The following is a 26,757-nucleotide window of genomic DNA, read 5'->3' as shown; positions in this document are numbered from 1 at the left end:
TGTTAATTCTCGCGTGTCCCCGCCGCCCCATGTTGTAGAGCATGATGTGCTCTTTCAGTTTTGTAGTTTGCTGTCCTCTCACTAGAATTTACTTGAGATGATGTTTAGAAAGTGCTGGTGGAAACATAACTGCCATTCAGCACGTGTAGGCCTCTATTATTCACACCTGGCTCCTTTCAGTCGCCACCTTAATGGTTTCCCCACTGGCATTCTCCCTCTTTCTAATCCATCCTGTTTATCAAGATTAATCCTCCTAAAATGCTGTGTTCATTGCACTCAACCTTTAGAGGCCCCCTGACGGCCTGCAGGATGAAGTCCAGACCTCTTAGCCAGACAAGTAAGTCTTCCTGCTGCCCAGTTTCCACTTACTTTCTGGCCCTCTCACTGTAATTCCCTCTTCAGCTAATACACCTGCGGAGGCCTCCTGTCTTCCCTCCTCTGGACTTCTCTTGATTGTCCCCTTTCTTACTATGGCCTTTGACTCCGTCTCTGCCCATCTAAATGCTGCTCATACAGTTCTCAAGTTCTAGTCCAGCTGATCGGACTTTTTATTTCCCTTGCAGCATTCACTGCCATTATCATATATTGTCTTTTATTATGGCTGTTTATACAACCTGTGGGCTGCTCTCCACCCCACTCTGTAAGTTCTTGAAAACACAGCCTCTATGGACAGGAATGGATTGTTGCTGGTTTTATAGCTCTGTATGTAAACTGGAGTTTTAGGGCTGTGATTGATGGCCATTGAGTGCGGTGCAACTGGCTCAGTTACTCATTGTGTTCTACCAGTTTTGTCGCAGGATCTTCATAAAATAGGTTTCATCAAGTGCTTGTCAAATAAATGAATAGAGACATTAAGTTTATTTTGTTCTTCCCATAGGTGAATTGTTTTAGCATTTAACAGAACACATTAGTGTGTACAGGATTTGGTTTATTCAGAATGCCCCAGGATCATTTATGGATGGTTGTGAATTGTGTGTAGTCTGCTTAGGTCATGCTGTCTGCTTAGTTAGAACTTAGTAAGTTGGCGGCCAGGTCTTTCTATCAAACAGATTGGAAAAATTCTCCAGAGTGTTCCAGGAACTCTTTGGAGAATAGATCAATTAACAATTTTATGTTGCATTTCGTCTCTTCAAGGTCAGGAAAGCTCCTGGAGGACAAAAGATGGCTTGTTGCAAAGACCAGCTAAATAGTCTTTTTACAAACATTCAGCCAGTTGTCAGTTCTTCCTTGATCGTATCATCATTACTGCTTGGATTCATCTGACACCAGACTGAAAGAATAAAGGCAAAAGATGGGGGGACCTGGGAGGGAATTCCTACAGCGCTTATACCAGGCTTGTCACGCTGCAGGAGCACAGTGTCTGGTTTTAATAATCTCCTGTGTCATTTTCAGTTTATTATTAGTAAAATAAAAACCTATTTCTGAGAATTATTTTAATTTTTGAGAAGATTATGGAATGTCACTTATACTCTTCGTTCAGGAAAGTCGTGGAGGGGGCTGTTAACTTGCTAAATGTCATTATACTGCTTGTTTGCAGCTTCAGATTAATAGCAGGTGGTAGCCATTTTTCAAAGCAAACAGGCTGTCTTTTTAGTTCGGTTAGAAGAAAAGCACAGATTCTTTACTGTAGCCTGGAATATTCTGTGCAAGGTGACAAATGGCAGGGATCACAAAATGCTTTAAAAAATAGAAAAGCTGCTAATATTGTAAATTTTTAAAGGACCAAGTCTGAGCTTTCAGCAGACTATTTCTTTACCATACTAAATAAGTTATACATCTTGGTATTTATCCTTAATATATATATCTATTACTTTCAGTATATTTTCAGGCGGCTGTTTTTGACTTGTCAGTAATATCTTTGTCCACTTCTACAGTGTTCATTCCAGATAGTAAACACCCCTGGAAAGCAATTGCATCTTAGAAGCTCCTTAGATAATGACCCATGCAAATGTAGCTTTTAAGTTAAGATAACCTGTACTTTACTCTTAAATTGTGACTAACTGGCTTTGTCATCTAATGAGAGTAGAGCTGTCCCAGAATTAGACTGAGTTTGGGAGGTACATTCCTACTTTAAATGTAGATGACTCTTTCTCCTTTTGTCTGAGTGTTTTTGGTAGCTGAAAAGTATGGCATCAAATGTCTTTCATGGTTGGTCATTAAGATCATCATCTTACGTGTACTTGATTTAAGAGGCTTTGAGAGTGGGGGTCACTTTCCTCTGAGCTGGCGTCTGATCACTTAGCTTCTCAGTCTGAACTGTTGCTAGGAGCTTTCTAGCATCTGATCAAATGATGGATGAGTGAAAATTACATTCACAGGAGGATGATTGCTAAGCCAGAAAGATAATATATAATTAAAATGATAGCCATAACTGTAAAGCAGACAGGATATCATGTCAAGTAGCTAATAATATTCTGACTTCCCAGCAAGCAAAACCAAATAAAAAATCACATGGCTTGTTTTTATTTCTTGGGTCCAAACCTGCAGTGGGATCTGCTTCATGAGCTCTAGTCGGAAGGGTCAGAAATTGTTTTCATGACACAACTCTTCCAGTTGTAAGTTTCAGGGAAACTCTTGTCTGTAACTGTTTCCTTAACTATTAAAAGAAATGAATTAGTAAGCAAATAAGCAAAGTGGGTGTAGTAACTCTATGTGATGTGATGTCATTGTTGTGTCATGAGGCTTTCCTAATGTGATTGTGTAGTTTTACTTGTTTAAAAGTGATACAGGATGTTAAAAACTGTAAGTTGACATTTTGGTTGTCTGTTTTTCAGTTTCTTGTTAGCAAGTCTGATGAAACGTGCTCACTGGTGCACCAAGGAATTCTGGAATTTTGATTCAGAGTTCTCTGCTTTATATGGTGCTTCTGTACCAGTGTACAAATAAGGATGAGAACAAAGCTAAGTCTCAAATGCTGCTGCTGCTGCTAAGTCAGTTCAGTCGTATCTGACTCTGTGCGACCCCAGAGACGGTAGCCCACCAGGTTCCCCCGTCCCTGGGATTCTCCAGGCAAGAACACTGGAGTGGGTTGCCATTTCCTTCTCCAGTGCATGAAAGTGAAAAGTGAAAGTGAAGTCACTCAGTCGTGTCTGACTCTTAGCGACCCCATGGACTGCAGCCTACCAGGGTCCTCTGCCCATGGGATTTGCCAGGCAAGAGTACTGGAGTGGGGTGCCATTGCCTTCTCAGCTAGCTTGGCTGAATTTATGAGTCAGAAAGAAGTCTGGTTCGGCATGGCCCATGTGATGGCCAGTAATGGCTGTTTCTTCATCCTTCTGTACCAGCTCCAGGAACTGAGGTGGCTTATTTATATCCTCTCCTGTCTCCTCTTTTGCCTTTCCATTGGATGATTTATGCTTTGGGTTCATTCCCTTCTTTCCATTCCCCTCTAGGACTTCATTCCCTTTGCTTTGTTCAAGCTTGATTTTATCACTAGTTATTCCTGTGATCTCATCTCTTAACCTCTTTTCGTTGGTCAGTTGAACTGGAGACTTCATACAGAGACTAAAGATTTTATGCACATATGTGTATTTATTTATACTGAAGTCTGCAGATGGTGACTGCAACCATGAAATTAAAAGATGCTTACTCCTTGGAAAGAAAGAGATGACCAACCTAGATAGCATATTCAAAAGCAGAGACATTACTTTGCCAACAAAGGTCCGTCTAGTCAAGGCTATGGTTTTTCCAGTGGTCATGTATGGATGTGAGAGCTGGACTGTGAAGAAAGCTGAGTGCCAAAGAATTGATGCTTTTGAACTGTGGTGTTGGAGAAGACTCTTGAGAGTTCTTTGGACTGCGAGGAGGTCCAACCAGTCCATCCTAAAGGAGATCAGCCCTGGGTGTTCATTGGAAGGACTCGCCAATACTTTGGCTACCTCATGTGAAGAGTTGACTTATTGGAAAAGACCCTGATGCTGGGAGGGGTTTGGGGGCAGGAGGAGAAGGGGACAACAGAGGATGACATGGCTGGATGGCATCACCAACTCACTGGACATGAATTTGGGTGGACTCCGGGAGTTGGTGGTGGACAGGGAGGCCTGGTGTGCTGTGATTCATGGTGTCACAAAGAGTTGGACACGACTGAGCAACTAAACTGAACTGATACTTGATTTACAGTATCTCATAAGTGTCAGGTTTACAGCACTGTGATCCAGTGGTATATACATTTTTCTTTTAGATTCTTTTCCCTTACAGGTTATTGCACAATATTGAATATAGTTTCCTGTGCTATGCAGTAGCTCCTTGTTGATTATCTATCTATACATAGTAGTGTATATATTTTAATCTCAGCCTCCTAATTTATCTCTCCTCCCACCCTGCTTTCCGATTTGGTATTCATGACTTTGTTATGTATGTCTGTGAGTCTCTTTCTGTTTTGGCAATAAGTTAATCTGTGCCTTTTTTTTTTTTTCTCTCCTTTTAGAGTCCTTGTATAAGTGATATCATGTGGTATTTGTCTTTCTCTGACTTACTTCCTGCAGTATGTTAATCTCTGGATCCATTCATGATGCTGCAAATAGCATGATTTCATTCTTTTTTTACGGCTGAGAAATGTTCCACTGTGTATATACACCACATCTTCTTTATCCGTTCATCTGCTGACTTCATACAGAGGCTGAAGGTTTTTTTAAATTCCCTCATTAGCTTTTGGGGGAAAATGGGATGTCTTGAAGGGCCAGGTACTCCTTCGTACTTTCATTACCAGTGGCCACTGCTGAGGCCATTTTAAAATATAATTTTTATCCTTTTAATACTTTTACAGTTTCATTGTTTCTTGGTGTACAGTAGAATCACATCTTGCTTAAGAATTTAGGTTTAATACCAGCATGTGAATTTTATTTGCCAGTTATACCTTAATAAAGCTAAAAAAAAAAAAATCCACATGTGAAGCCAAGATTCCCTTTGTTCAGATTTACTCTTGGGAGTCCAGCATTGCTGTCTTTCTTCCGTTACTGAGTTAGTAGGTTTCTTTGAATGCTAGATGAAGTGTTGGCTTTCAGTTAAGGATTTTGTGATTGAAAACTCTCTAGAACCGCTAGCGTTTCATTCTCTGGGAAGAGTTGGGGCATGGGGGGCATGAGACAAGCCGAGCGTCGAGCTGGCCTGAGCTTCTGAAACGGGTGGGATCCTACGCACGAGTTAAACTTAGCTCTTTTTGCTCTTTAACCTGAGGAGTTGGAGTTGCGTAAGCTAAGCGTACATGTGATGCAGTTCCACTGTACCGGCCTCTTTAAAGCAGGTGAATGAGATGAGGAGGCCCAGTGTTTTGAACTTAGTCTTTTGTTGGTGGAAAAAGAGAGCCAGTGTGGTTTGGTTAGCAACGATGTGTTGAACTTATTTTAGAACGTGGCCCATTTCACCCTGGATCTTACCTTTTTGAATCGGCCAGGTGGTGGTAGGTTCAAGCAGCAGCACAGCGAGTATTGCTGAGCGACAGAGAGCCAGTGAAGTCCTGTCGCTTCACCAGCAGCTGCAAACCCAGCAGCGGTGCCAAGTCAGGCAGAGAGGGAGCTGCGCTGCTGCCGTGCAGCGTCTGCCCCTGGCGCCTGGTGTCATGTCCACACGGTCGTTTCCGAATGTTGTTTCATGCGTGCTTGTAGCAGCATCCTGGCCATTTGGCAGTAGAACATACGCATTTGTGGAATTCCCTCTGGCCTAGCTGTAGAGTAGACTCAAAATGAATAATGGAAGAAATGTTGTGGTAAATGTAATGCATGAAATGCAAATGTTAAGGGCTCTTAGATACTACTTAGCCCATCCCCTTAAATTTGCAAAGACACCCTCAAAGGTTAACCTGCCCATGATCATGAGTTGGCAGCGATTCTGGAATTGGAACTTGAGTTGTCTGAAGATGGTTTTGTAGCTTTTCCTACCGTACAGAATTTCTGGATCGAATTGTATCCCACAAGTCTATTTGGATTTACGCTGTCTGGCCTACACAAGTGAAGGCTTACCAAAGTAAATTGCAACAGATAGAACCTCATTTTTGCTTGCTGGTTTACTTTCTATTTGAACTGGGAGCCAAAGTTCAAGACCTGCTCAGAGTTCCTTGTTTGTCCTTCTTTATTTTGTGTTAAATGGCAAATCAGGTGACATGACTGCCGTGGGGGGTGTACCTGTCAGCTCTTTCTTTAAGGGAAAGCCTGCTGTCAAGAGTTCAGTTAGCAGAAACCTGGGATCCGCCGCAGCACCGGGATCCACCGCAGTGTTGACTGACAGTACATGGCATGGATTCTGGAGCTGGGCCTTTCTGCTTGACACAGGATTCCTCATGAGTAGTCTCTGCTCTGGGGTTCCCCATTGGCTGGCCAAGGTTTTCTCAGAGCTGCACTGCTGCTTCCTCCTTGTCTCCCATCACAGGCGTCAAACCTACAGCATCATAGAAGACTCCCCCTGTCTTCTGCCCCTGCCGCTTTATCCTTCCCCCTAATAAGTTTCCTCTACTTCTGATTCTATCTCAGCATCTGCATCCCAGAGGAACTGAACTATGATAAGCTACGTAGGTGGTTTTGAAGACATTTTCAGGGTATTCTCCATTAACCGGTAAAAAGTCTCTTTATATTGAGTAGTGCTGAAATGTGACTACCAACACTTGACTGGCCATCTTTACGTTGCCTTCCCTTAAAGTCAAACCAACATGAAATAAGGTTAGATAGTGATGGTATGTGCACTGCTGTCAAGAGGCAGGGGTCTGAGAACCAGTTTTGTCCTTGACCTCAAAGAATTCCCTCTGACACCAGGGACTTTGGAGCCTCTTACTTCCTTTAAAATGAGCTGGATGGTCTCTGAATGTTTTTTTTTTAGCTCCAGATGTGAAGTAGATTGCAAGAGGAGATACTGACTCTGGCCAATTGGTTTCAGGCGTGTGACCATTAAACCCAAATTTAAAGTGAACTGATACAAGGTAATACAAAGGAAAGAAATTCAGGAGCTGTGCAGTGATTGTCTCCACATTGTTGTCCAGTTTATTTATCAGATCAGTGACACCGAATACCTTGGCACAGACAGTTCAGCTTAACTAGCAGCTCTGTGTTAGGGTGCTTCTGAGGTTTTAACCTCTATGGCAAAACAAGATTATTTGTAAGTGCCTGGAAATGGAAGTATTATTCCCCACAATATAAGAGTAGAGATGATTTAATATAATTGGGACTTAGGTTACAAATTCCAACTGTCTCCACTGTATCAGCTGTGGTCTAGAGAGAAACCACTCTGCCTTTACATGTAATGGTAACATTCAATGGCTTATAACACCAATCTGTTCTGCAGCTGCATTTGATAATAAAAGCCCCTTCCTGCTCTCAGTCTTTATAGTCATATAGTAGTTTTATTAAATATGACCCTTTTAAACCACATTTTCCTCTTTGAAATATAATTCTTATCTTTAAAGTTTCTGAGCTTACTAACAATTCTCTGACATAGAGTTCTTACATATTTTGTAGAACTTGGGTTTCTGGAACTTTGTTTTTGTGCAGCTGCTGAATCTAATTACAGATGGTCTTGTGGACCATGCATGTTTGCATTCACTTGGTCCACCCCAGTCATATAGGTCATATAGTCAAAGCTAGTGTCATTAGAGAAAATAAAAAGTACACATCTGAGAACTCTGAAACGCTAGCAGTTCATTTCCCTTTTGCCTCCGCATTTATTTACTGTTTCTTATGTGTTGGGTATCTTGATGTGTGTTCTCTTTTTAAATGGCTGTTTTGAGAGGAGCACAGAATATACGATACTGAGCTGATGAGGTGATACATTTCAGCACCTTTCATGTTGAGACTTCATGTTGAAATATCACATTGCTTTGTAACGTGAAACGGTTGTAAAATCATAACATGCCTGTTCTTAGGAATGCTGTATAAAATATTTAACAACAGGTCTGGCGTTGTCACTGCCCAGGAAGAGCAAATGTTAAACCGCCAGCCCCAGTGGTCGCCAGTTCTGCCTGAACTGAACATTGGTCACATGGATTCAAAATCTTGTGTTGTACGGACATCGATTCTGTTGTTACAGGGAGCCATACAAAGATAGGACCTGTGTTGTGCCTTTCCTACATAATTCAGAAAGAATGCGTTCAAACTTCCAGTTTCTTCTCTAACTAACTGGGACATGATTAACTACTTTATATACCTTGCTTTTCTACATTACACCCTTCAGGCAACCCTACAACCAAATTACACTGTGATCAGGTCTCTGACCCTGTTCTACCATACATGTAGGCATTTACTCGATAGAAATTTATTAGCAAGCAGGTACAAAATGCTTCATATTACTCATCTGTAGAACTCAACGGAGTCCTAGTTGTCTGTTATTTTAGGTGCTCTTTGCAGGGATGGGTCACCTGCATCAGAGGTGACTACTTATTGTTGGCCTCAGACAACCAGCAGTCCTTTTAAACCAGTGGTTTTCAACTGGTGCCAGTTTGGCTTTCCTGGGGACATTGAGCACTGTCTGGGAACATTTCTGTCTTTCGCAGCTAAAGAGCCAGGGGGCGCTCCTGGCGTCGTAGAGGCCAGATATACCGCTAAACATTTTGCAGTGCACAGGACAGCTCTCTGCAGCAAGGGGTGATCTGGCCCCAAATGGTAGTAGTATCCAAGGAGAGACTCTGCCCTAAACCAGTGGCTGGACACAGGATTGTTCAGAGATCAAACCTGAGGCACTGTTCCTAAAGTTAGTACTACCGGCCTTGTTCTCATAACTCATGTTCTCATAACTTGTTCGCACAACAGATATAGAAATATCTTTATATACATTCACTAACCCTTACATCTTTTTGATAGTTTTCATTTTACCAATAGAACATCTGATATTTATCATGCTAGTTAATGAACCATTTTCTCTAATAAAATCTCATTTCCAACAGTCACTGTGCTAACTAGCAAGGCATCACTTTTGATCAAGATATGGATAGGTGAAGCCCTGGTTGCAGCCATATCTAATGTTTTAAGCTTCCAAATTGTGGAATTTTTGATAAGAATACTACCTGCTGATCGCTTCTGGATTGTGCATTGTTGACTAATACGCCAGCAGCACTGAGTTCAGAGCTTCATCTAAGTGATGTGCACACATACCATCCCACTGAGGGTGCTCTCGTACTTTGAAGTAATATCACATGCTGCAACAGATTTGTTTCCCAGAAGCTGTGTCTACTTACCTCCTACAAACTCTTCCCCTCAATGCACTTAATTTCATCTTGGCTACCATGTCCTGAGTGTTTCCCTTGTGGAAGATAGAGGAGTAAGTCTCTTTTCTTGTCTTAGAAAGTCTGAGGTTGACAATAGGAACAGTGGGTAAGTGAACATGTATAATACAAGATAAAGTCAAAAATATGTGCCCTGAGAGACACATGGAAAGTTTTATTAGGTGTAAAAGTGTGAGAGGCAGCAAGGGCAAGGGTATGACATGGCAAGAACCACATGAAGGAAGAACATTCAGAAGGTATTTTAAAACTTGATAGGGGTCTGGACTGGGTCAGTGCCTGGTCACCTGGTGATGTAGCTGAGCTCGAATGGATGTCCTGGTCTCCTGACCCCTCACCAAGTGGATTTCCAAGTATGTCATAGTGCTGGTAAGTTCTGACTTACACTGGAAAGCTGAGGAAGTAAATCTGTGATTTAAAAATGTTTTTTTCCCCCTCTCTAAAACTGTAGAAGAAAGCTTGTAAAATTGTTTGTGATTTCATCTAGCACTTAATGCCACTGCTTCTGTCAAGTAGCATGATCTGCACAAATGTTATGAGAGAACTACTGGAAGAATTTAAAGCAAAGTGCTACTAGGGTGCTTTCTGTTCTAAATGTATGTAGCTAACAACCTCCTCACTTCATTGTTAGTTTACTTTTTAATTTGAAAGACCACTTATCTTTGCCTTGGTTCTTTTCAAGAGAATAGGCAGATACGCTCCCAAAAGACAGGGGAACACATTCAGTAGGCTGTTTATAGTAAGGTGACAATATGACATGTAGAGCAGGGTCCTTTGGGGAAGAGAAAACAAACAGAAACAAGTGGATTTCATCAAATCCAGGGAGATTGAGTATGACTTCCGAACTTGGGGTCAAGACGTCTGTGGGAAGAATGGTCTTTGCCTTTCGTCCCTTGGTCTGTACTCAACCTCCGTCAGCTCTTACTGTGTTAGTGAACGTAACATTTCAGGCTGGGGTTTGCTTATAGCTTATGTGTCGTGCCTCAGTAGTCGCTGAAAGGTATACTCAAGTTGATAATAGCTTGGACGTTGTTCAGGGTCACTTGCCTGGCTTACCCTTTTGAAGGTCACCTCCTGCTGTGGTTTGGAAACCAGGGCTTTAAGTATAAGTCTTTGTTTATTAATGCCACTTGATAAAAGCTCAGTGAACCCTATGTAATTTCTCATTTGTAACAAAAGTCTAGTATTCAGCTAATTGAATACATGGCCACTTTAATTATTTTGTTACGGCTAATTGATATTCACAGTGATCATGTTCTACAGTTTCTAAATGTAATATTACTTTATAAGGTTATGGTTCAGCCGCTTCAGATGTTTCCTTTTTTTTTGTCTCTTAGCGTCAGCATGTAGTTTTATTTTCCTGTGTATCATGCTTGATGTAGGTCTAACGTGGAAGAAATCTCCTTTCCCTGTTCTTACTTGCCTGTGTGAGCTGATAGATGTATAGATTGGTTTTTGCCTACCACAGATTATCCTTATGATTGGGAAAGATTTAATCTTTCCCAGTTCATTATATGTGTGTTTCAGATTTGTTCAGTTCAGTCGCTCAGTCGTGTCCGACTCTTTGCGAGCTCATGGACTGCAGCACGCCAGACTTCCCTGGCCATCACCAACTCCCAGAGTTTACTCAAACTCACGTCCATCGAGTCAGTGATGCCATCTAACCATCTCAACTTTTGTCATCCCCTTGTCCTCCCACCTTCAATCTTTCCCAGCATCAGGGTCTTTTCCAGTGAGTCAGTTTTTTGCATGAGGTGGCCAAAGTATTGGAGTTGCAGCTTCAGCATCAGTCCTTCCAATGAATACTCAGGACTGATCTCCTTTAGGATAGACTGGTTAGATCTCCTAGTAGTCCAGAGGACTCTCAAGAGTGTTCTTCCAGCACCACAGTTCAAAAGCATCAGATTTCTTACAAGATTTAAAACGATAAGAAATGTAGTTATAGGGATTTCTGTTTAGATGGATTTAGAATTGTTGCCTTTTCTCAGTTTTAGTAATTTCTATCGTCATAACATCATCCCATGGAAAATTGAGCTGCTGCCTGCTTCGTTTTCTACCTGGAGGTATTGAAATTGAACCCTGGCCTTTAAAGAACTTTGTCCTTTAAAATATATAAGCTTTCCCATAGCACCAGCTCTCCCCTTACATGTCTGGTACTTGATGTGTGAAGTAACAGTACTTCCTCTGAGCTCAGTGATTGTGATGTCACTGCGTTTCCAGTGCTGTGTGCTTTGTTCCTCATCTCAGTCTTCCCGGAGCAGCCAGGCCTAAGAGGGCCGAGCTACCATGCCAAGAATCTGTCAGTGTGAAGGTTTCTCTAGGAACATACATGGAAAGGTACATGGGAAACTACCTTTATGTCACAGGCAGAATCCCAGTTTTTACTTCTCTTAACTTACCGTATCGTTTGTTGTTAACAGCTTCAGGTCTCTTCTGAAACGAGGAAAGACTTCAAGGAAATACGTACGTGTTGTATACTTCATTTTGAATCTGGCTACCGGCACTGAGTGCAAACATCAAAACGTTTATGCGTTGGGTTTCTTAAAATTCGATTTCCTTGTTTTCTTTCTCTTGTATATGGCACACTCCAGTTTTCCATAATGATCCATTTAGGCGCTTTCTGTCATGTTTTCAAGCCCAATCACATTATCCAAAATCTAACAGAATCTGAAGACTAATCAGTACACATCACTTCTTGAGAAGGAATAGCGAACCAGAGACGGTGGGGGGAAACCTTTTATATCTGTTTTTTCCCCTAAGAAACGATTCTCCTGTAACAGTGAATAACGTGTGGTCCTCTTCGTTGTCATTTGTTCGTTTACAGTGATTCCATATCAGTCAGACAGTTCTATGTGGAAGTTTCATTCCCTGCAGTTGGCTTACCGCTTTTTCTTAAGTCGCATGTGACTCTTCATCCTCGGCAGCTATTAGTTTAGCCAGCGTATCCCAGGCTTATTTAAGTTTCCAGGTTCACACTGTGTGACTTTCTCTCCCAGCCTCACATTAACTGTTTCAAAGCACTGTGCCATTGAAGTGGTGTAGCTGTGTTTCTGGCTCTGTTCTTCTCCCCAGCAGACCTCAGGCTATTGATTCTGTTGACAGTCCAAGGGAAAGACCTGTGTTGTCAGCCTGTGGCTGGGTGTTTTCAGGCCTTTGGAGGTGGATCGTCTTTAGTGTGCATATCTTACCTTTTGATGTGTTTCTTTAACAAAATTCCAAGGATCACACCTTACAATGTGGGAGTTTCTGCATATCTTTTATTTAGGTGGTAATCAACCTTTCAAAATTAAATTTGGTGGTTAGTGTAGTCTCTTTTAGGCCAAAGCTATATACTTGTGATACTGAATTCTTAATGTTTTCTAAAGAGCCATAATAGAATATCTATTACTTTTTATTTCTTAAAAAAGAAATCTCAGTGTGCAGCACTATGTGAACAAAAGCAACATTGTTCAGTGTAAATGGTTTAAGAACCATGATTGGTAATGTCATGCATTGAATGGGGAGATGATCAAGTCCTTATACATTAAGCATTTACTAGGGAAAATAATTTTCCATGCTATAAATAACTGTTCAAGTTGTTACATTTTTTTGTTTGTTAGTATAGCCACTTAATCAGTCACTCTTTTGTTTTTTGTACCATGTTATATTTCCATCTGATAATCACAGATAAATGTATGTGATAATAATGTTTAAAGGTTTTTTGATTAAAGAAATATAACTTTGTTACAGAGATTTTGGAAAATAGAGAATAGTCTAAGTAAGAAACCTATCCCGCTGTGCATATCATATCTAATGTTAACATCTCAGCATTTATTACACTTTTTCTGGGTCTACATAATCAGGTACTCAGTTCTTCCTGTCCTTCCCTTCTGCCCCCCCACCCCCGTTTCTTAACCAAAATTAGTAATTTAGTGTACATGGTAATTTGTGACCATCCCCCTCCCCTTAATATTTTGAGTTAAAGAAATCAATTATTCTATTAAAGCAGTATTTTTTAATGGCTCTCAATGTTTGATCATTATGGCCAGACTCAAGTCTTTATAATAAAGAGCTTGTTGTTGGACCATATCTTATTTACACAAACCTCTGTCTGTTGTTCCCAGTTTTTTGTTACTTTAAATAATGTTAGCAGCGTTTTCTTAGATATAAATTTTTGTGTGCTTTTCTTACTATTTTTTAGAAATAAATGCCTAGAAGTGAAATTAGCTAACTGATAAGCAAATTAACATTAGTAAAGATATATATATAATTATTTTCATAAATTTTAATATGCCTTATTTGGATCAACTTAAAAATTTTATATTGTTAAATTCACTCTTTTGTGATACACTGTCGTTTGAGTTTTGACAAATGCATGCACTTCTCTAACTACCATAATCAAGAAGGAGAATTGTTTCCTCACCTCAGAAAATTCTCTCCTTTGTCTTTTGACTGCAAAGTGTGTTTATTTCTAATGTGGAAAACATAAAAAAGAAAATAATTAGAAACCCTCCATAAGCTTACCACCCTGCTATAACCTCTGTTGACATTTTATTGAATATCCTTCTGGTCTTTTATTTCTTCTTCCCTACACAAAAAGAGATCATACTCCCCTTTCTGTTTATAGTCTTTTCCTTATTTTACTTAGTATATTTTGAGTATATTTTAATTTAACCGTTAGATCGGTTTTTGTTTCTGTTTCTTTGCAATTCTAATTAATCTTATCATGAATATCTTTGCATATTGCCATAATTACTTAAGTCCTAAAAGTAGAGTGCTTAGAGCTCAGTGCATATGTATGGCTTTCAAACTTATTTACATTTTGTCAAACTGACTTTTAAAATGCTTATGCCAGTTTATATCCTGACGAACAGTGTCTTGAAGAGCATGTTTTTCATGCGTCTTGGGCAGTATTATTTTTACTTTATATTTTTAAATCTGATAGATGAATTATGGAATTTTGTTATTTTAATTTTCATTTTTGACTTCTTGTGGGTTTTTAAAAACGTGTTATGTACATTTTTGTGCAAATTGCTAGTCTATGTTACTTGGATGTTTTTCTCTTGACTCTTTTTGGGGATGGAGAGCTTATTTTTTAAGTGCTCTTGATGTGAGCAATACTAATTTCACTGTTAGGAGATAGTATTTCTTTCCATTTGCTTGTTCATTTTGTTTAATGTTTTTCTATCTTATGGAGGTTCTCATAAATCCATCCTTCTGGATTTCCTTTATATTTGCGGGGGTATGTGTTGAATTTAGACAGATCTTTCCTGTAGATCATATAGTCTTGCATATTTTCTTCACACATAATTTTATCAAAAATTCTTTCTCCATTGCTACTACTCCATTATTACTCTGTTACTTACTCCATTCAGTTCAGTTCAGTTCAGTTCAGTTGCTCAGTCGTGTCTGACTCTTTGCAACCCCATGAATCGCAGCACGCCAAGCCTCCCTGTCCATCACCAGCTCCCAGAGTTCATTCATACTCACATCCATCGAGTCAGTGATGCCATCCAGCCATCTCATCCTCAGTCCCCAATCCCTCCTCCTGCCCCCAATCCCTTCCAGCATCAAAGTCTTTTCCAATGAGTCAACTCTTCCATGAGGTGGCCGAAGTACTGGAGTTTCAGCTTTCGCATCATTCCTTCCAAAGAAATCCCAGGGCTGATCTCCTTCAGAATGGACTGGTTGGATCTCCTTGCAGTCCAAGGGACTCTCAAGAGTCTTCTCCAACACCACAGTTCAAAAGCATCAATTCTTCGGTGCTCAGCCTTCTTCACAGTCCAACTCTCACATCCATACATGACCACAGGAAAAACCATAGCCTTGACTAGACGGACCTCTGTTGGCAAAGTAATGTCCCTGCTTTTCAACATGCTATCTAGGTTGGTCATAACTTTTCTTCCAAGGAGTAAGCGTCTTTTAATTTCATGGCTGCAGTCACCATCTGCAGTGATTCTGGAGCCCAAAAAAATAAAGTCTGACCCTGTTTACTACTCCATTATTACTACTCCTCTTATACTCCTGTTAGACTAGTGAGGTTTTTACTCTTATGTCAAGGAACCATAGATTATGTGCTTGCATATGTGTGTATTTTTTATTTAATTCATTATTTGATTTTTAAATTACCCTTATACTTTCAAGCAGCATGAACTTTTCATTGAAATCTTCTATTCAAACAGTATTTAATAGTACAATAATATTCAAATATGTGTCAAGTTAAGCAAGTCCTCTTATTTTTTCCCCATTGTCGCCTTTGGCTTGCATTTTAGGTAAATACTATCCGTCTGATTTCTTGGTTGACATTAGGGGAAAAAGTGTTTCTCCTAGTAAATAACTATTTCTCTGTTTTTTACATGCCACAGGATATTGAAGTCAAAGTAAGTAGCAAAACAGTTACCTACAACAAATGTGCAAATGAGCTCACCCAAGTTAAGCGTGTAGCGACAGTCTCCCTTACACAGGTTGAGCCAGGGGAACCTTGATCACATTGCATGGCAAAAGAGTGGGAATGCCAAAATATGTATTTTGCTTATTTCTTAAAATTTCTAGTCGGGCTTGTGTTCAGCATTCATTGACCAAAAGTACGTTAAAAACTTTTCTAACATGGGTGATGTAGGCAGGTTTGTTGTCAGAAATAAAGGTCATTTAAATATAATAAAAATAGAAGCAGCAGTTTAAGAAATGCATTTTTCATTGTCCCTCCCCCAGTTTTATTGAGATGTGATTGGCATACAGCACTGTGTAAGTGTGAGGTGTACAGCATAACAGTGATTTGACCTACATACCTCCTGCAGTGATGACCACAATAAGTTTAGTAAATACCCATGCAGGAGTACTGGAGTGGGGTGCCGTTGCCTTCTCCGCATCTCATATAGACACAACATTAAAGAAGTAGAAAAATGTGTTTTCCCTTGTGATGGGAACTCATAGGATTTACTCTCTTATGAGCTTTATAAGGTAGAACAGTATTAATGATCTTACCATGTTGGACATTACATTCCTAATGTTAATTTATCTTATAACTGGACATTTTTATCTTTTGACCACCCTCATCTGTTTACCCCTCTCTCTTCCCCTCACCTCTGGTAGCTACAAATAAGATCTCTTTTTCTCTGAGTGTTTTCATTTGTTTTGTTTTTGAAGTATAATTGACCTGCAGCACTATGTTAGTTCTTGGTGTACACCATTGTGATTTGATATTTCTGTATATTGGAAAATGGTGGTCATAATAAGTCTGGTTGCCATCTGTCACCATGCAGAGATATGGTACATAATTATAGACTTACAGACTACATCTCCCGACTGTAGTACATTTCTCATTTTTGTGAATCATTCATTTTGTAACTGGAAGTTTGTATCTCTTAATCACCCTCACTTATCTCTTCCCCCAGGTACCTCCTCTCTGACAGCCACCTGTTTCTTCCTGTATCTATGACTCTGTTTCTCTTTGGCTATATTTGTTCGTTTGTTTTGATTTTTTAGATTTCACATATAGTGAAATCATACAGTCTTTGCCTTTCTCTGCCTTATTTTACTTACCATAATACCCTCTCAGTCCATCCGCTTTGTCCCAAATGGCAAGATTTCAAAGAAATGCATTTTTAATTTAGCTTCAAAAACATTCATAAGAAAGCATTATTTTTTTCAAGGATAAAGATTTTATTGCTTGATTTTTAATTTCATAAAAAAGATAAATTAGTTAAATTAACAGTTATAAAATTACTTTTATTATTTTACTTTTAGTTACTTAAAATTATTCAAATAAAGAATTAGAATGGTTTTTTCCCTTTTTGCCAAAGACAACTATGCCATTAAAAAGAAAGTATACCAATACATTTATTTATATGCTGGTTTCACTGGGTGTTTTAAGGGTTCTCATATGTAAGGTTTATGTACAAAATGTTGTATAGGCATTTTTTATTGCTCAAGAAAGGTTAATAACTATGTGTCTTTTGCATGGGATAAATCAAAGTTTTATTAAGCAAAATATTAATCCTTGAAATTACTCTTCGAAAGAGAAGTTAAAGAAAACTGTCTGTGCTGTATTCTGACATTATCAGAAACATTTGGACAAAGTAGGACACAGCTGTTACAGTTTAAAAAATTACAATGCAGGCCCATTCTTTACATTTAAATACAGCAATCATCATCTTATAAATGTTTTTTCTATGGCAGAGACCTACTAGCCTGCAAAAAACTTCCTCTTTGTATACGTATTTCTAATGGAATTTATACTTAACTTTTGCTTTGCTGTTACTGCTTTTTCTTAATATAGTATATTTTTCATTTCTTTTTTTAGGCTAAGCAGCTGGAAGAGAAAGATCGGGTGATAAAGAAGCAGGATGCATTCTACAAAGAGCAGCTGGCTAGACTGGAGGAGAGGGTATGGCTGTTACTTGTCAGTGATTCTCTTCTCTTAACCACATCTGCAGTGTTCCCATGGGTGTATTTAAAAATCAATACATTAGAACTGTAACCACTTTTCCTAGTTAAAGAGTGGCCAGGAAGTAAAGAAGCCAACCAGGCCGATAATTATCAAAGATAATGTCATTTCTACTTTGGTAGTTTTGCGTATTGTTGTGTTACTGGTTCGTTGATAACATTTTACTACTCAGGAACTCCCCCCAAATATTTTCCACTATACGTTTAGAAGCTGCATTGTCTCCAGGTCAAGCAGAAGAGTGCTGTTCTGGGCTCTCCCAGACATTGACTAAACTTGAGCACGTTCTTAGAAGCGGAAATGTTTTGAAGGATAAACTGTCTTTGTGAAAGCTCACTTTCACTGTACTTGTGGCCAAGAAATGAATGTCTTTTTCAAAACTGGTGTACAGGAGCTGAATAATAGGACTCAGGAGAAGAGTTAGGATGGAGAGAGGAGGAAGTACCTCTGGTCTCCATTTCTATAGAATTTGACAAAGACTCGAGGAAATTGAGACGGAAACAGGAGGAGGCAGTGGGCTTAAGATTGGAAATTTGGGGACCCAATCGGCGCCCCTGTTCAATGAAATATTTTATTGTCTAGGATAATTTCATACCTAGACCATGAGGTTGCAAAGCTAGTTTTCTCTTTGCTTTGACTGAGACCTCCAAATCTGATTTGGAATAGCATGTTTAGTAAAAAAGTAGAAACTAAGAAATAGACGATCAAACTCCATTCAGTACAAATATTTGTATGTTGTCTTCACCTCTCCCTATGTCATTGAACTTAGTACTTCTTGAATGTAGGGACCATTTTCTCATTGTTTCAGCAGATGTCTGTATATGTCAGTCTTGTATATGTCAGGCCCTGATACTGCCAGAGAGAAGCTAATGAAGAAAGTAAGTTAAACTGCTGCCCTTGTGGAGCTTAAATTCATTAAAACCCTGTCAGCATGTTGAATGGCAGATTATAATAACATGCAAACAGTGAAGTGGAAAGAGGAGTCCCAGGGCCTAGGAATGTAGGTGTGGCGCTGGGTGAAGGACCTTTCTAAGAGGTATCTGGGTGTGGGAAGCAGGCCAGGACCAAGCCCTGAAGCAGGGTTGTGCTTGACGTGTTTGGAGAGGCTAGATGGCTTGTGAGTTGCTGTCTTCAGTAAGAACTGAAGCAAGAGGGACTTATTAGGTTGATGCAAAAGTAACTACAGTTTTGGACTGTGAAATTTTAAATCATAACTAGGCTCAAATATATCTTTATTAATCAAAATAGGAACCATTGCAATAAACACATTTTTGCCAACAAGAAATGACCCTTGAGCTATGGTTTGCAGAGGACTGATTTAGTGCATGGGTTCTGACATCTGGGGTTTTAGATTCAAGGCCCTGAACTGGCATTTACCTGCTGCCTATCTTGGAGTGATGTTGGTGGTTTAGTCACTAAGTTGTGTCCAGCTCTTTGTGACCCCATGGACTATAGCCGTCAGGCTCCTCTGTCCATGGGATTCTCCAGGCAAGAATGCTGGAGTGGGTTGCCATTTCCTTCTCCAAGGGATCTTCCCAACCCAGGAATTGAACCCAGGTCTCCTTCATTGCAGGCAGATTCTTTACCAGCTGAGCTATGAGGGAAGCCCTATCTTAGAGTATCATATGTAAACTTTAGGTTTCCTCAGCTATAAACTGAGGATTTTATAGTACGTACCTCGCTAATTTGTAAAATGAGATAATCCTCATAAATTACCTGTAAGACTGTCCAGGGCAGAGTAACCATTCAGTCAGTGTAGCTCTTCTTTTACTTCTATCCCAAACACTGTTTCTGATGTAATGAGTAAATATTATCTGAATCAAGTGAGTGAGTGAAAGTTTCTCAGGTGGTTAACCAGGCACCTGCTTTTCCCCCACCCAATGATAATTTTCTTTGCCTTCAAGTATTACTGTGCTAGGTATGTTTTGACGTTCTCATCGATCACTGTTACATACAAGAAAAGGCACTGATAAATATTTGCCCATTTCTCACAAATCACCAGTTTCCTAGAGATATTCAGTGATTGGTTTGAGGCACTGAGAGGATGGATTTACTCTTGGCCAATTAAAGATGGTGCTAGCGGTAAAGAACTCTGCTGTCAGTACAGGAGACATAAGAGAAATGGGTTTGATTGCTGGGTTGGAAAGATCCTCTGGAGAAGGACAAGGCAATCCACTCCAGTATTCTTGTGTGGAGAATCCCATGGATCACAGGAGACTGGTAGTCTCCAGTCCATGAGGTTGCAAAGAGTCAGACCACTTAGCAACTAAGTTTCCACCACATACAACACTCTTAAAAAGTTTGCTTCACATCCATGTCTGCTTTGATAAAGCTGGCAACATTTGCAATGAAACAAGTATTTGAAAAACTTAAAAATGGCTTTGACTTTCTTTGTCAGTGAAGAGTTGATACCTTTGCCTATTGGTTCTAAGAAGGGTGAAATTAATGTAGAGTTAAATTACACTTATTACTCCTCCCGAGTTGAAGAAAGGCAGAAATTATCTCAGATGTCTGGGGAACCAGCTGATATGAATACCAGGGAGGAGAAAGCTCCATTCACACAAGGGAATGTCTAATTGATAAGGAGTGTATTAAAGTAGAATCTAGAGACATCCCAAGCTGTATTACAGAACTGCTTGTGTTTTCAAATGCTCAGTAGACTTGGGTTCATATTCTCAAATGACCATAAATTTCTCACTTTAAAGTAAAAGAAGCACAATGAGATATTAAAATAACTCTTAGGGATATCATGCTGTAGTTGCATCATGAAATTTGCATCAAGTCAATGAAAATGAATAGCTGAGTAATAAGATTATGAGTCATCAAAAAGTGATAATGTACAGATGGTTAACAAAAACATGAAAAGATGTTCAACATCGCTCATTATTAAAGAAATGCAAATCAAAACTATAATGAGGTATCACCTCACACCGATCAGAATGGCCCTCATCAAAAAGTCTACAAACAGTGAATGCTGGAGAGGGTATGGAGAAAAGGGAATGCTCTTGCACTGTTGGTGGGAATGTAAATTGATACAGCCACTGTGGGAGGTGGTATGGAGATTCCTTAAAAAAATTAGGGTTAAAACCACCATATAACCCAGCAATCCTGCTCATAGGCATGTACTCTGAGGAAACCAAACTGAAAGAGACACATGTATCCTGTTGTTCATTGCAGCACTATTTACAGTAGCTAGAACACGGAAGCAACCTAGATGTCCATCGACAGAGTGAATGGATAAAGAAGTCGTGGTACATACACACAATGGAATATCACTCAGCCATAAAAAGGAACACGTTTGAGTCCGTTCTGATGAGGTGGATGAACCTAGAACCTTTTATACAGAGTGAAGTGAGTCAGAGAAAGATAAATAACCATATTCTAACACATATATACAGAACCTAGAAAAATGGTACTGAAGAACTTATTTACAGGGCAGCAGTGGAGAAACAGACACAGAGAACAGACTTACGGACATGGGGAGAGGGGAGGAGAGGGTGAAAAATATGGAGAGAGTACCATGGAAACTTACATTACCATATGTAAAATTTGCTGAATGTCTCAGGAAACTCAAACAGGGGCTCTTTACCAACCTAGAGGGGTGGGATGGGGAGGGAGATGGGGGCTGGGAGGTTCAAAAGGGAGGGGTATACCTATGGCTGATTCATGTTGAGATTTGACAGAAAACAGCAAAATTCTGTAAAGCAATTGTCCGTCATTAAAAAATAAATAAATTTTTAAAAAGTGATAATGTACACAATGACTGTGGCTGCTAGTGTAGCTGACAGGCAGATGGTATGGTGGTCTTAGAAGTTATCCTGGGAATGACTGTACAAGATACCATGTCCCCTCTTCTTTAATAAGACCACCTAGTATTCAGTTGATGGTTTCACCAGTTCACCTAGTTAAAACAAGAGAAAGATAAGTACTTGTATCCACTTCTAAACTTACATTTTTAAACAGGAACCTGGATTTCATAGTCGGTTAAATGATTCTGCAACTTATGTAATACCACAACCATTTTTCCTTACATTAGCCACTGCTGGATTCCGCATTTTGCATCTTTTAACACAAAGTGTGCAGAATTTCTAACAGAAATGGTTAGACATTGTACTTTTTTCACTGTCATCACAGGAAAATCCTCCTTATAATCTTCTGTATTAAGTTTAGAAAGTGCTTCATCTTTGCACACCTAAATGTCTCTCAAATATTCCAAGGTGAAATCCAACTGGGAAAAAATTCAGCTTAGCTACTTTTAGGAATGGCAGTAATAAACAAAAATAAGATATTACAGAAATGGACAGAAGACACCAGGAGGTTGAATACCATGAAAGTAATTTTATGATTTTTAGTATCTTGACACAGTGGAAAATATTCTTTTTATAAAAAATATTTATTTCTTTGGCTGCACCGAGCCTTAGCTGTGGCACCCTGGATCTTTGATCTTCATTGCAGCATGTGGGATCCACTGCCCTGACCAGGCATTGAACCCTGGGCCCCCTGCATTGGGAGTGCAGAGACCTAGCCACTGGACCACCAGGGAAATCCCAAAAATACATATTCTGTAAGGGGCATCAGCTTATATTTTGGAGAAGGCAGTGGCAACCCACTCGAGTACTCTTGCCTGGAAAATCCTATGGATAGAGGAACGTGGTAGGCTGCAGTCCATGGGGTCACTAGGAGTTGGACACAACTGATCGACTTCGCTTTCACTTTTCACTTTCATGCATTGGAGAAGGAAATGGCAACCCACTCCAGTATTCTTGCCTGGAGAATCCCAGGGATGGGGGGAGCCTGGTGGGCTGCCATCTATGGGGTCGCATAGAGTCAGACACGACTGAAGCAACTTAGCAGCAGCCGCTTATATTTGTTAAACTCTTTCTTACCTCATGTAGGTATGCCCTAACTGAAAAAAAGCTTGAGTATCAATTCCCATTGGTGGATATAAGAAGCTTGAGAGAATTAATTCCTGATCAGTGACTGATGAAAGGAATCACAGGGCAGCTTTCGAGGAAAATGTTCTTAAATGTTTTTAAGACGCCTTTGCCAGTCCCTATGGGGCTTCTCTGGTGGCTCACACGGTGAAGAATCCACCTGCAAAGCAGGAGACCCGGGTTCCATCCCTGGCTTGGGAAGATCCCCTGGAGAAGGGAATGGCAACTCACTCCAGTCTTCTTGCCTGGAGAACCGCATGGACAGCAGAGGCTGGCGGGCTACGGTCCATGGGGTTGCAAAGAGTCAGACACGACTGAGCCACTTCCACTTGTCAGTCCCTCAGGTAATTCTCTATAATGCTTTATATGTCTCTCTTAATGCGCCATGTTTATGCTGACTGTGATTAGTTACCTGTGTTTATCTGCTTAGCACCTTAAGGATAAAATCATTTTCTTATTTCTGTCTTTTCCACAACTCACACGCAGTGAGTAAATCCTGCAGTTCCTAAGTTTATGCCATAAGGTTAGATCCAAGCCATTCATGTACAGTTTGTAAGTATTTGCAAAATATTTAGTTTTTTTTTTCATTAGTTAAATTAATAGTCTAAATCTGTCCTGTGAAAATATCAAGTTTAACTTTGAATATCTGGATATGTATAGCATCTTCATCATCCTCATAGCTAAGAATAACATCTTTTGAGTATTTATGTTGTGCTGGGCACTTTGCATGGATTATATCATTTTATTCTCATAAACAACCGTAGGAGGCTGTCACCCCTGTTGTTTTTAGGTGAAGATACTACAGGTTCAAGTAATTTGCCTGAGAATATACAGACAAAGGGCTTCCCAGGTGGCTCAGCGAGAAAAAACCCATCTGCAGTGAAGGAGCCTCAGGAGACATGGGTTCAGCCCCTGGGTTGGAAGATTCCCTGGAGAACAAAATGGCTAGAGAGTCCCCTGGACAGAGGGGCCTGGTGGGCTGCTCAGTCCATGGAGTCAAAAAGAGTCACACAGGACTGATGCGACAGGGCGCACAAGCACACGTACAGTCAAAATGTGACCTGAACTTGAACCAGGTCCAACATCCGAGCTGTTAGCCATTGTCCAATACCGTCTTTAATGTTTGTCAAGCCTGCACTTCAGAAGTTAAATCCTGCTGATTGCTTTGTTACTTCTGTGGGTAGTAACTTAACTCCTCTGGCTTCTAATACAGTGTTTTAGGTCCTGATGTTAAAACTTGATCAGTGTTACCATATAACCTGGAAGTGTTTAGCATTCAAAATGCTTAATTCCCTCCCACCCACCCAGGATCTGGTACTTCTGGGAAAATTTGACCAAAAGGGCAGCAGCAAGGTCACATTACTTAGCAACTGTGGCATGCCACCCCCAGGAATTACTTTACTGTCTAGTTGTGCTGCTTGTTACTTCGAAGGAAGATATTCAGAGTCATTCAAGCAGCTTAGAAATGTCTTTGGGGCATCCCATTCATTCATAGGTTCACAGTGTCGCTCCAGGATAATCATCTCATTCCATCTCTAGGGTGAAAACAAATTTTCTGTTTCATCAGCTGTTTGATGGTTATTTCATGAAACTCTGAATTTGCCTGCTCCTGAAACATCCGTTGCCTGGATATTCTTCAGAAGAATGTGTATTTTGCCATAGTCTTTTAGCCCTCTGGAAAGGAATGGAGAGGCAGGACTAAGTCCATGGAACAAAAGGACAGAGTCCAGTTTCTTCCAGGATCTTCTGGGATGAAGGACCCCTTCCTCCCTCTCCCAGGATAGCTAGAGATGTGTGTTCTTTGATGATGAGTGTGTCTTGCATGTCTAACTTCTCAATTATAAACTTGAATTGAGTTGCTCCATGTAATCCACTTTGCTCTTGGCGTTCCTAAGAATGGTGGGGTTTGGCACAGCATGAAGAGAGCTGTAAAAGCCCTAGTGGCTCCAGTAGCGGAGGGAGCTCAGAGAGCTTAGTTGGATACCATTACAGTGTTCAGATCAACGGGGTAGTGCGGTTTGTATTGTTTCCAGTTTGCAGGTTCCTCCGGATTTTGGCAACAATTTGCATACACACTGCAGTCAGCCCCATACAATTAAGAAGGAGAGGGAATTGTACAAGCTGAGTGAAAGAGAGTGATGCAAAGAGAATGGTGAAAAATAAATTGTCATTAAGAAGAAAAGTACTTTACTAGTTCGTCACCTGTGGAGAGAGTTGCTAATTAAATTCTAAGGTCATGCTTACATCAAATGAGCAAGTTTTCAAAGCCTTTTACTTACAGTGGGTGGCATATCTTCTATTGCATCACAGTGTTGGGCTTATCTGTATGATTAATTGGCTATTTTGATTGCTTGACTTCTTCTTTGTCAGTTGGTACCTTCATTTCTGTGTTCCTCTCCACAAAGCTTGAGGGGGAACATGCCACGAATGATGATAAAGAGAAATGACAACAGAACAGATTATTGCCAGCCCCGTGTGCTCCTTATGAAAAGAAATTATTGGTGCTTTTGTATTATCAGATGAAATCTGTCATTGTAAAAAGATTTCTTTGAGTGGAGCTGGGTCAGCCATTTCAAGGGATTAATACAGGATGGAATTTCAGTCAGACCACTGGCATCTACGATCCTAAAACATGAAGATTCTTTTTTGAGGGGAGTGTAGGGCAATAACTACTTAGACTCAATTTAAGGGATAAAAAAAGCCCTTTGATATTCTTCCTCTTAGGTACTTTCTAAACAGTTGTCCATGATCCAAGGTCATATGGGTAGCTCATATACACTGAATTGTGTGTATGTTTTGGCCAGGCGCTGAGATATAGCAAGTTTAATTCGATAGTTAAAAGCATTACTTGGTGGGAGATATTCCTTGGTAGTTTATGCTAGTTTGCACTTGTCAATCTAGAAAGAGAGAGTATTCCATTGACATTTGGAACTTTTGTACTGGCCTCCTCATTCATTTTGAAACCAGGGCAGTTTCTCTAGTTATCAGGAGTTGCAAGAAACAGATGAAGCTCTCTTGTCCAAGAGTTTGTATGCTGAAGACATAGAAACCAGTGTCGCTTTTAATTGTATTGCTGTTACAAATGACAGAGATTTCAGTGAAGTGGTTTTTAGCATTTAATCAATGAGTTTTTTTTTTAAATCATTAACAAGTGTTGATAGTTCAAATAAATGTTACTTAGATGTTAGTGGTTAGGTAGAGAAATTAATAAGGCTCAGTATCACTATACTTCTTGTTAATATAATTGAAACAGTTATTTATAACTTAGGTTCAGAGACTGAACCCTTCTGTGCTTTTACTGGGCTCCCTAAAGGAAGTTTATTATTGCAGACTTTCCAAAAGTAGCAAGGAGGGTGGACTCCCCCCCGCCCCCAATTTTGTTCTACAGAACAAGGGGCAAGAAAATTGATACAGTGGGGGCCTTATCCTTAATTCATTATTCAACAAGTGCTCCAAATGCATTGGCTTTTCTGTTAACCTCTCTGAGTTTTCTAATGGGAAATGTGCCATGGGTAACCTTGAAATGCTTTTTTAATCTGGCTTTAGGGATATGAGACTTACATTTTTTTTTCCGGGATGAGCTGTTAAAAGTGCATCCTGTTAAAATGATCCCTTTAACTGGAGCCAGTTTTTCTGTGCCTAACTTTAGAGGAAAGATTTGCAAATCATGGGATCAGCACTTAATTTGGGGCTCTATTTACCATGTAGGCTGTCAAGAAGTATTAACCTTAAGGTAAGATGAGAATGTGGAGTACAAAGCTATGAGCTGATGGCACAAAGTACACCAGGTATTAAATAGTATTATCCATCCTGCTTGCTACAGTAAATAGGATTTCACTATTATGATGTGTCAGGGCTTTCAGGGAAATCAAATTTACAAGACACTAAACTGCCATCCTCTCTGCTGAGCAGCTTTATTCTGGGATCTTGCTTTCATATTAATCCTGTTGGTTAGGAAATACTTGTAGCAATTGTGCATGGAAATTATAATTTAATGATCTCTTCCTTTTCTCTATTCAGAGGTTAGAATGGACCACTGTGCTTTGTAGTGATAGCCCCAGGGCTCTGAGAAAGAGATAACGTGCAGTTCCAGCTTTAAAGCCTAGTATTGCCTTTCTGTGAGCTCTTGTAATGATCATAAGTGCTAAGATGCCAACAGTATGGGCTGCCTGCTTTCTCAGCTCTTCATATCTCCTTTACCC

At 40.0% G+C, this 26,757-nt stretch overlaps 1 protein-coding gene across 1 annotated transcript in view; it reads left to right on the top strand.

The window, feature by feature from the left end:
• Nucleotides 1-26,757, top strand: part of CHCHD3 (coiled-coil-helix-coiled-coil-helix domain containing 3) — a 283,179-nt gene that overhangs the window by 163,497 nt on the left and 92,925 nt on the right. The window contains exon 5 of the mRNA XM_052638596.1: nt 17,481-17,564. Within this exon, the coding sequence (XP_052494556.1) occupies nt 17,481-17,564 (84 nt within the window). The remainder of the gene's footprint in view (nt 1-17,480; nt 17,565-26,757) is intronic.

This window comes from Budorcas taxicolor, chromosome 4 (genome assembly GCF_023091745.1).
Source record: "Budorcas taxicolor isolate Tak-1 chromosome 4, Takin1.1, whole genome shotgun sequence".
NCBI classification, from domain to species: Eukaryota; Metazoa; Chordata; class Mammalia; order Artiodactyla; family Bovidae; genus Budorcas; species Budorcas taxicolor.
This window is presented reverse-complemented; position numbering and strand designations above follow the sequence as displayed.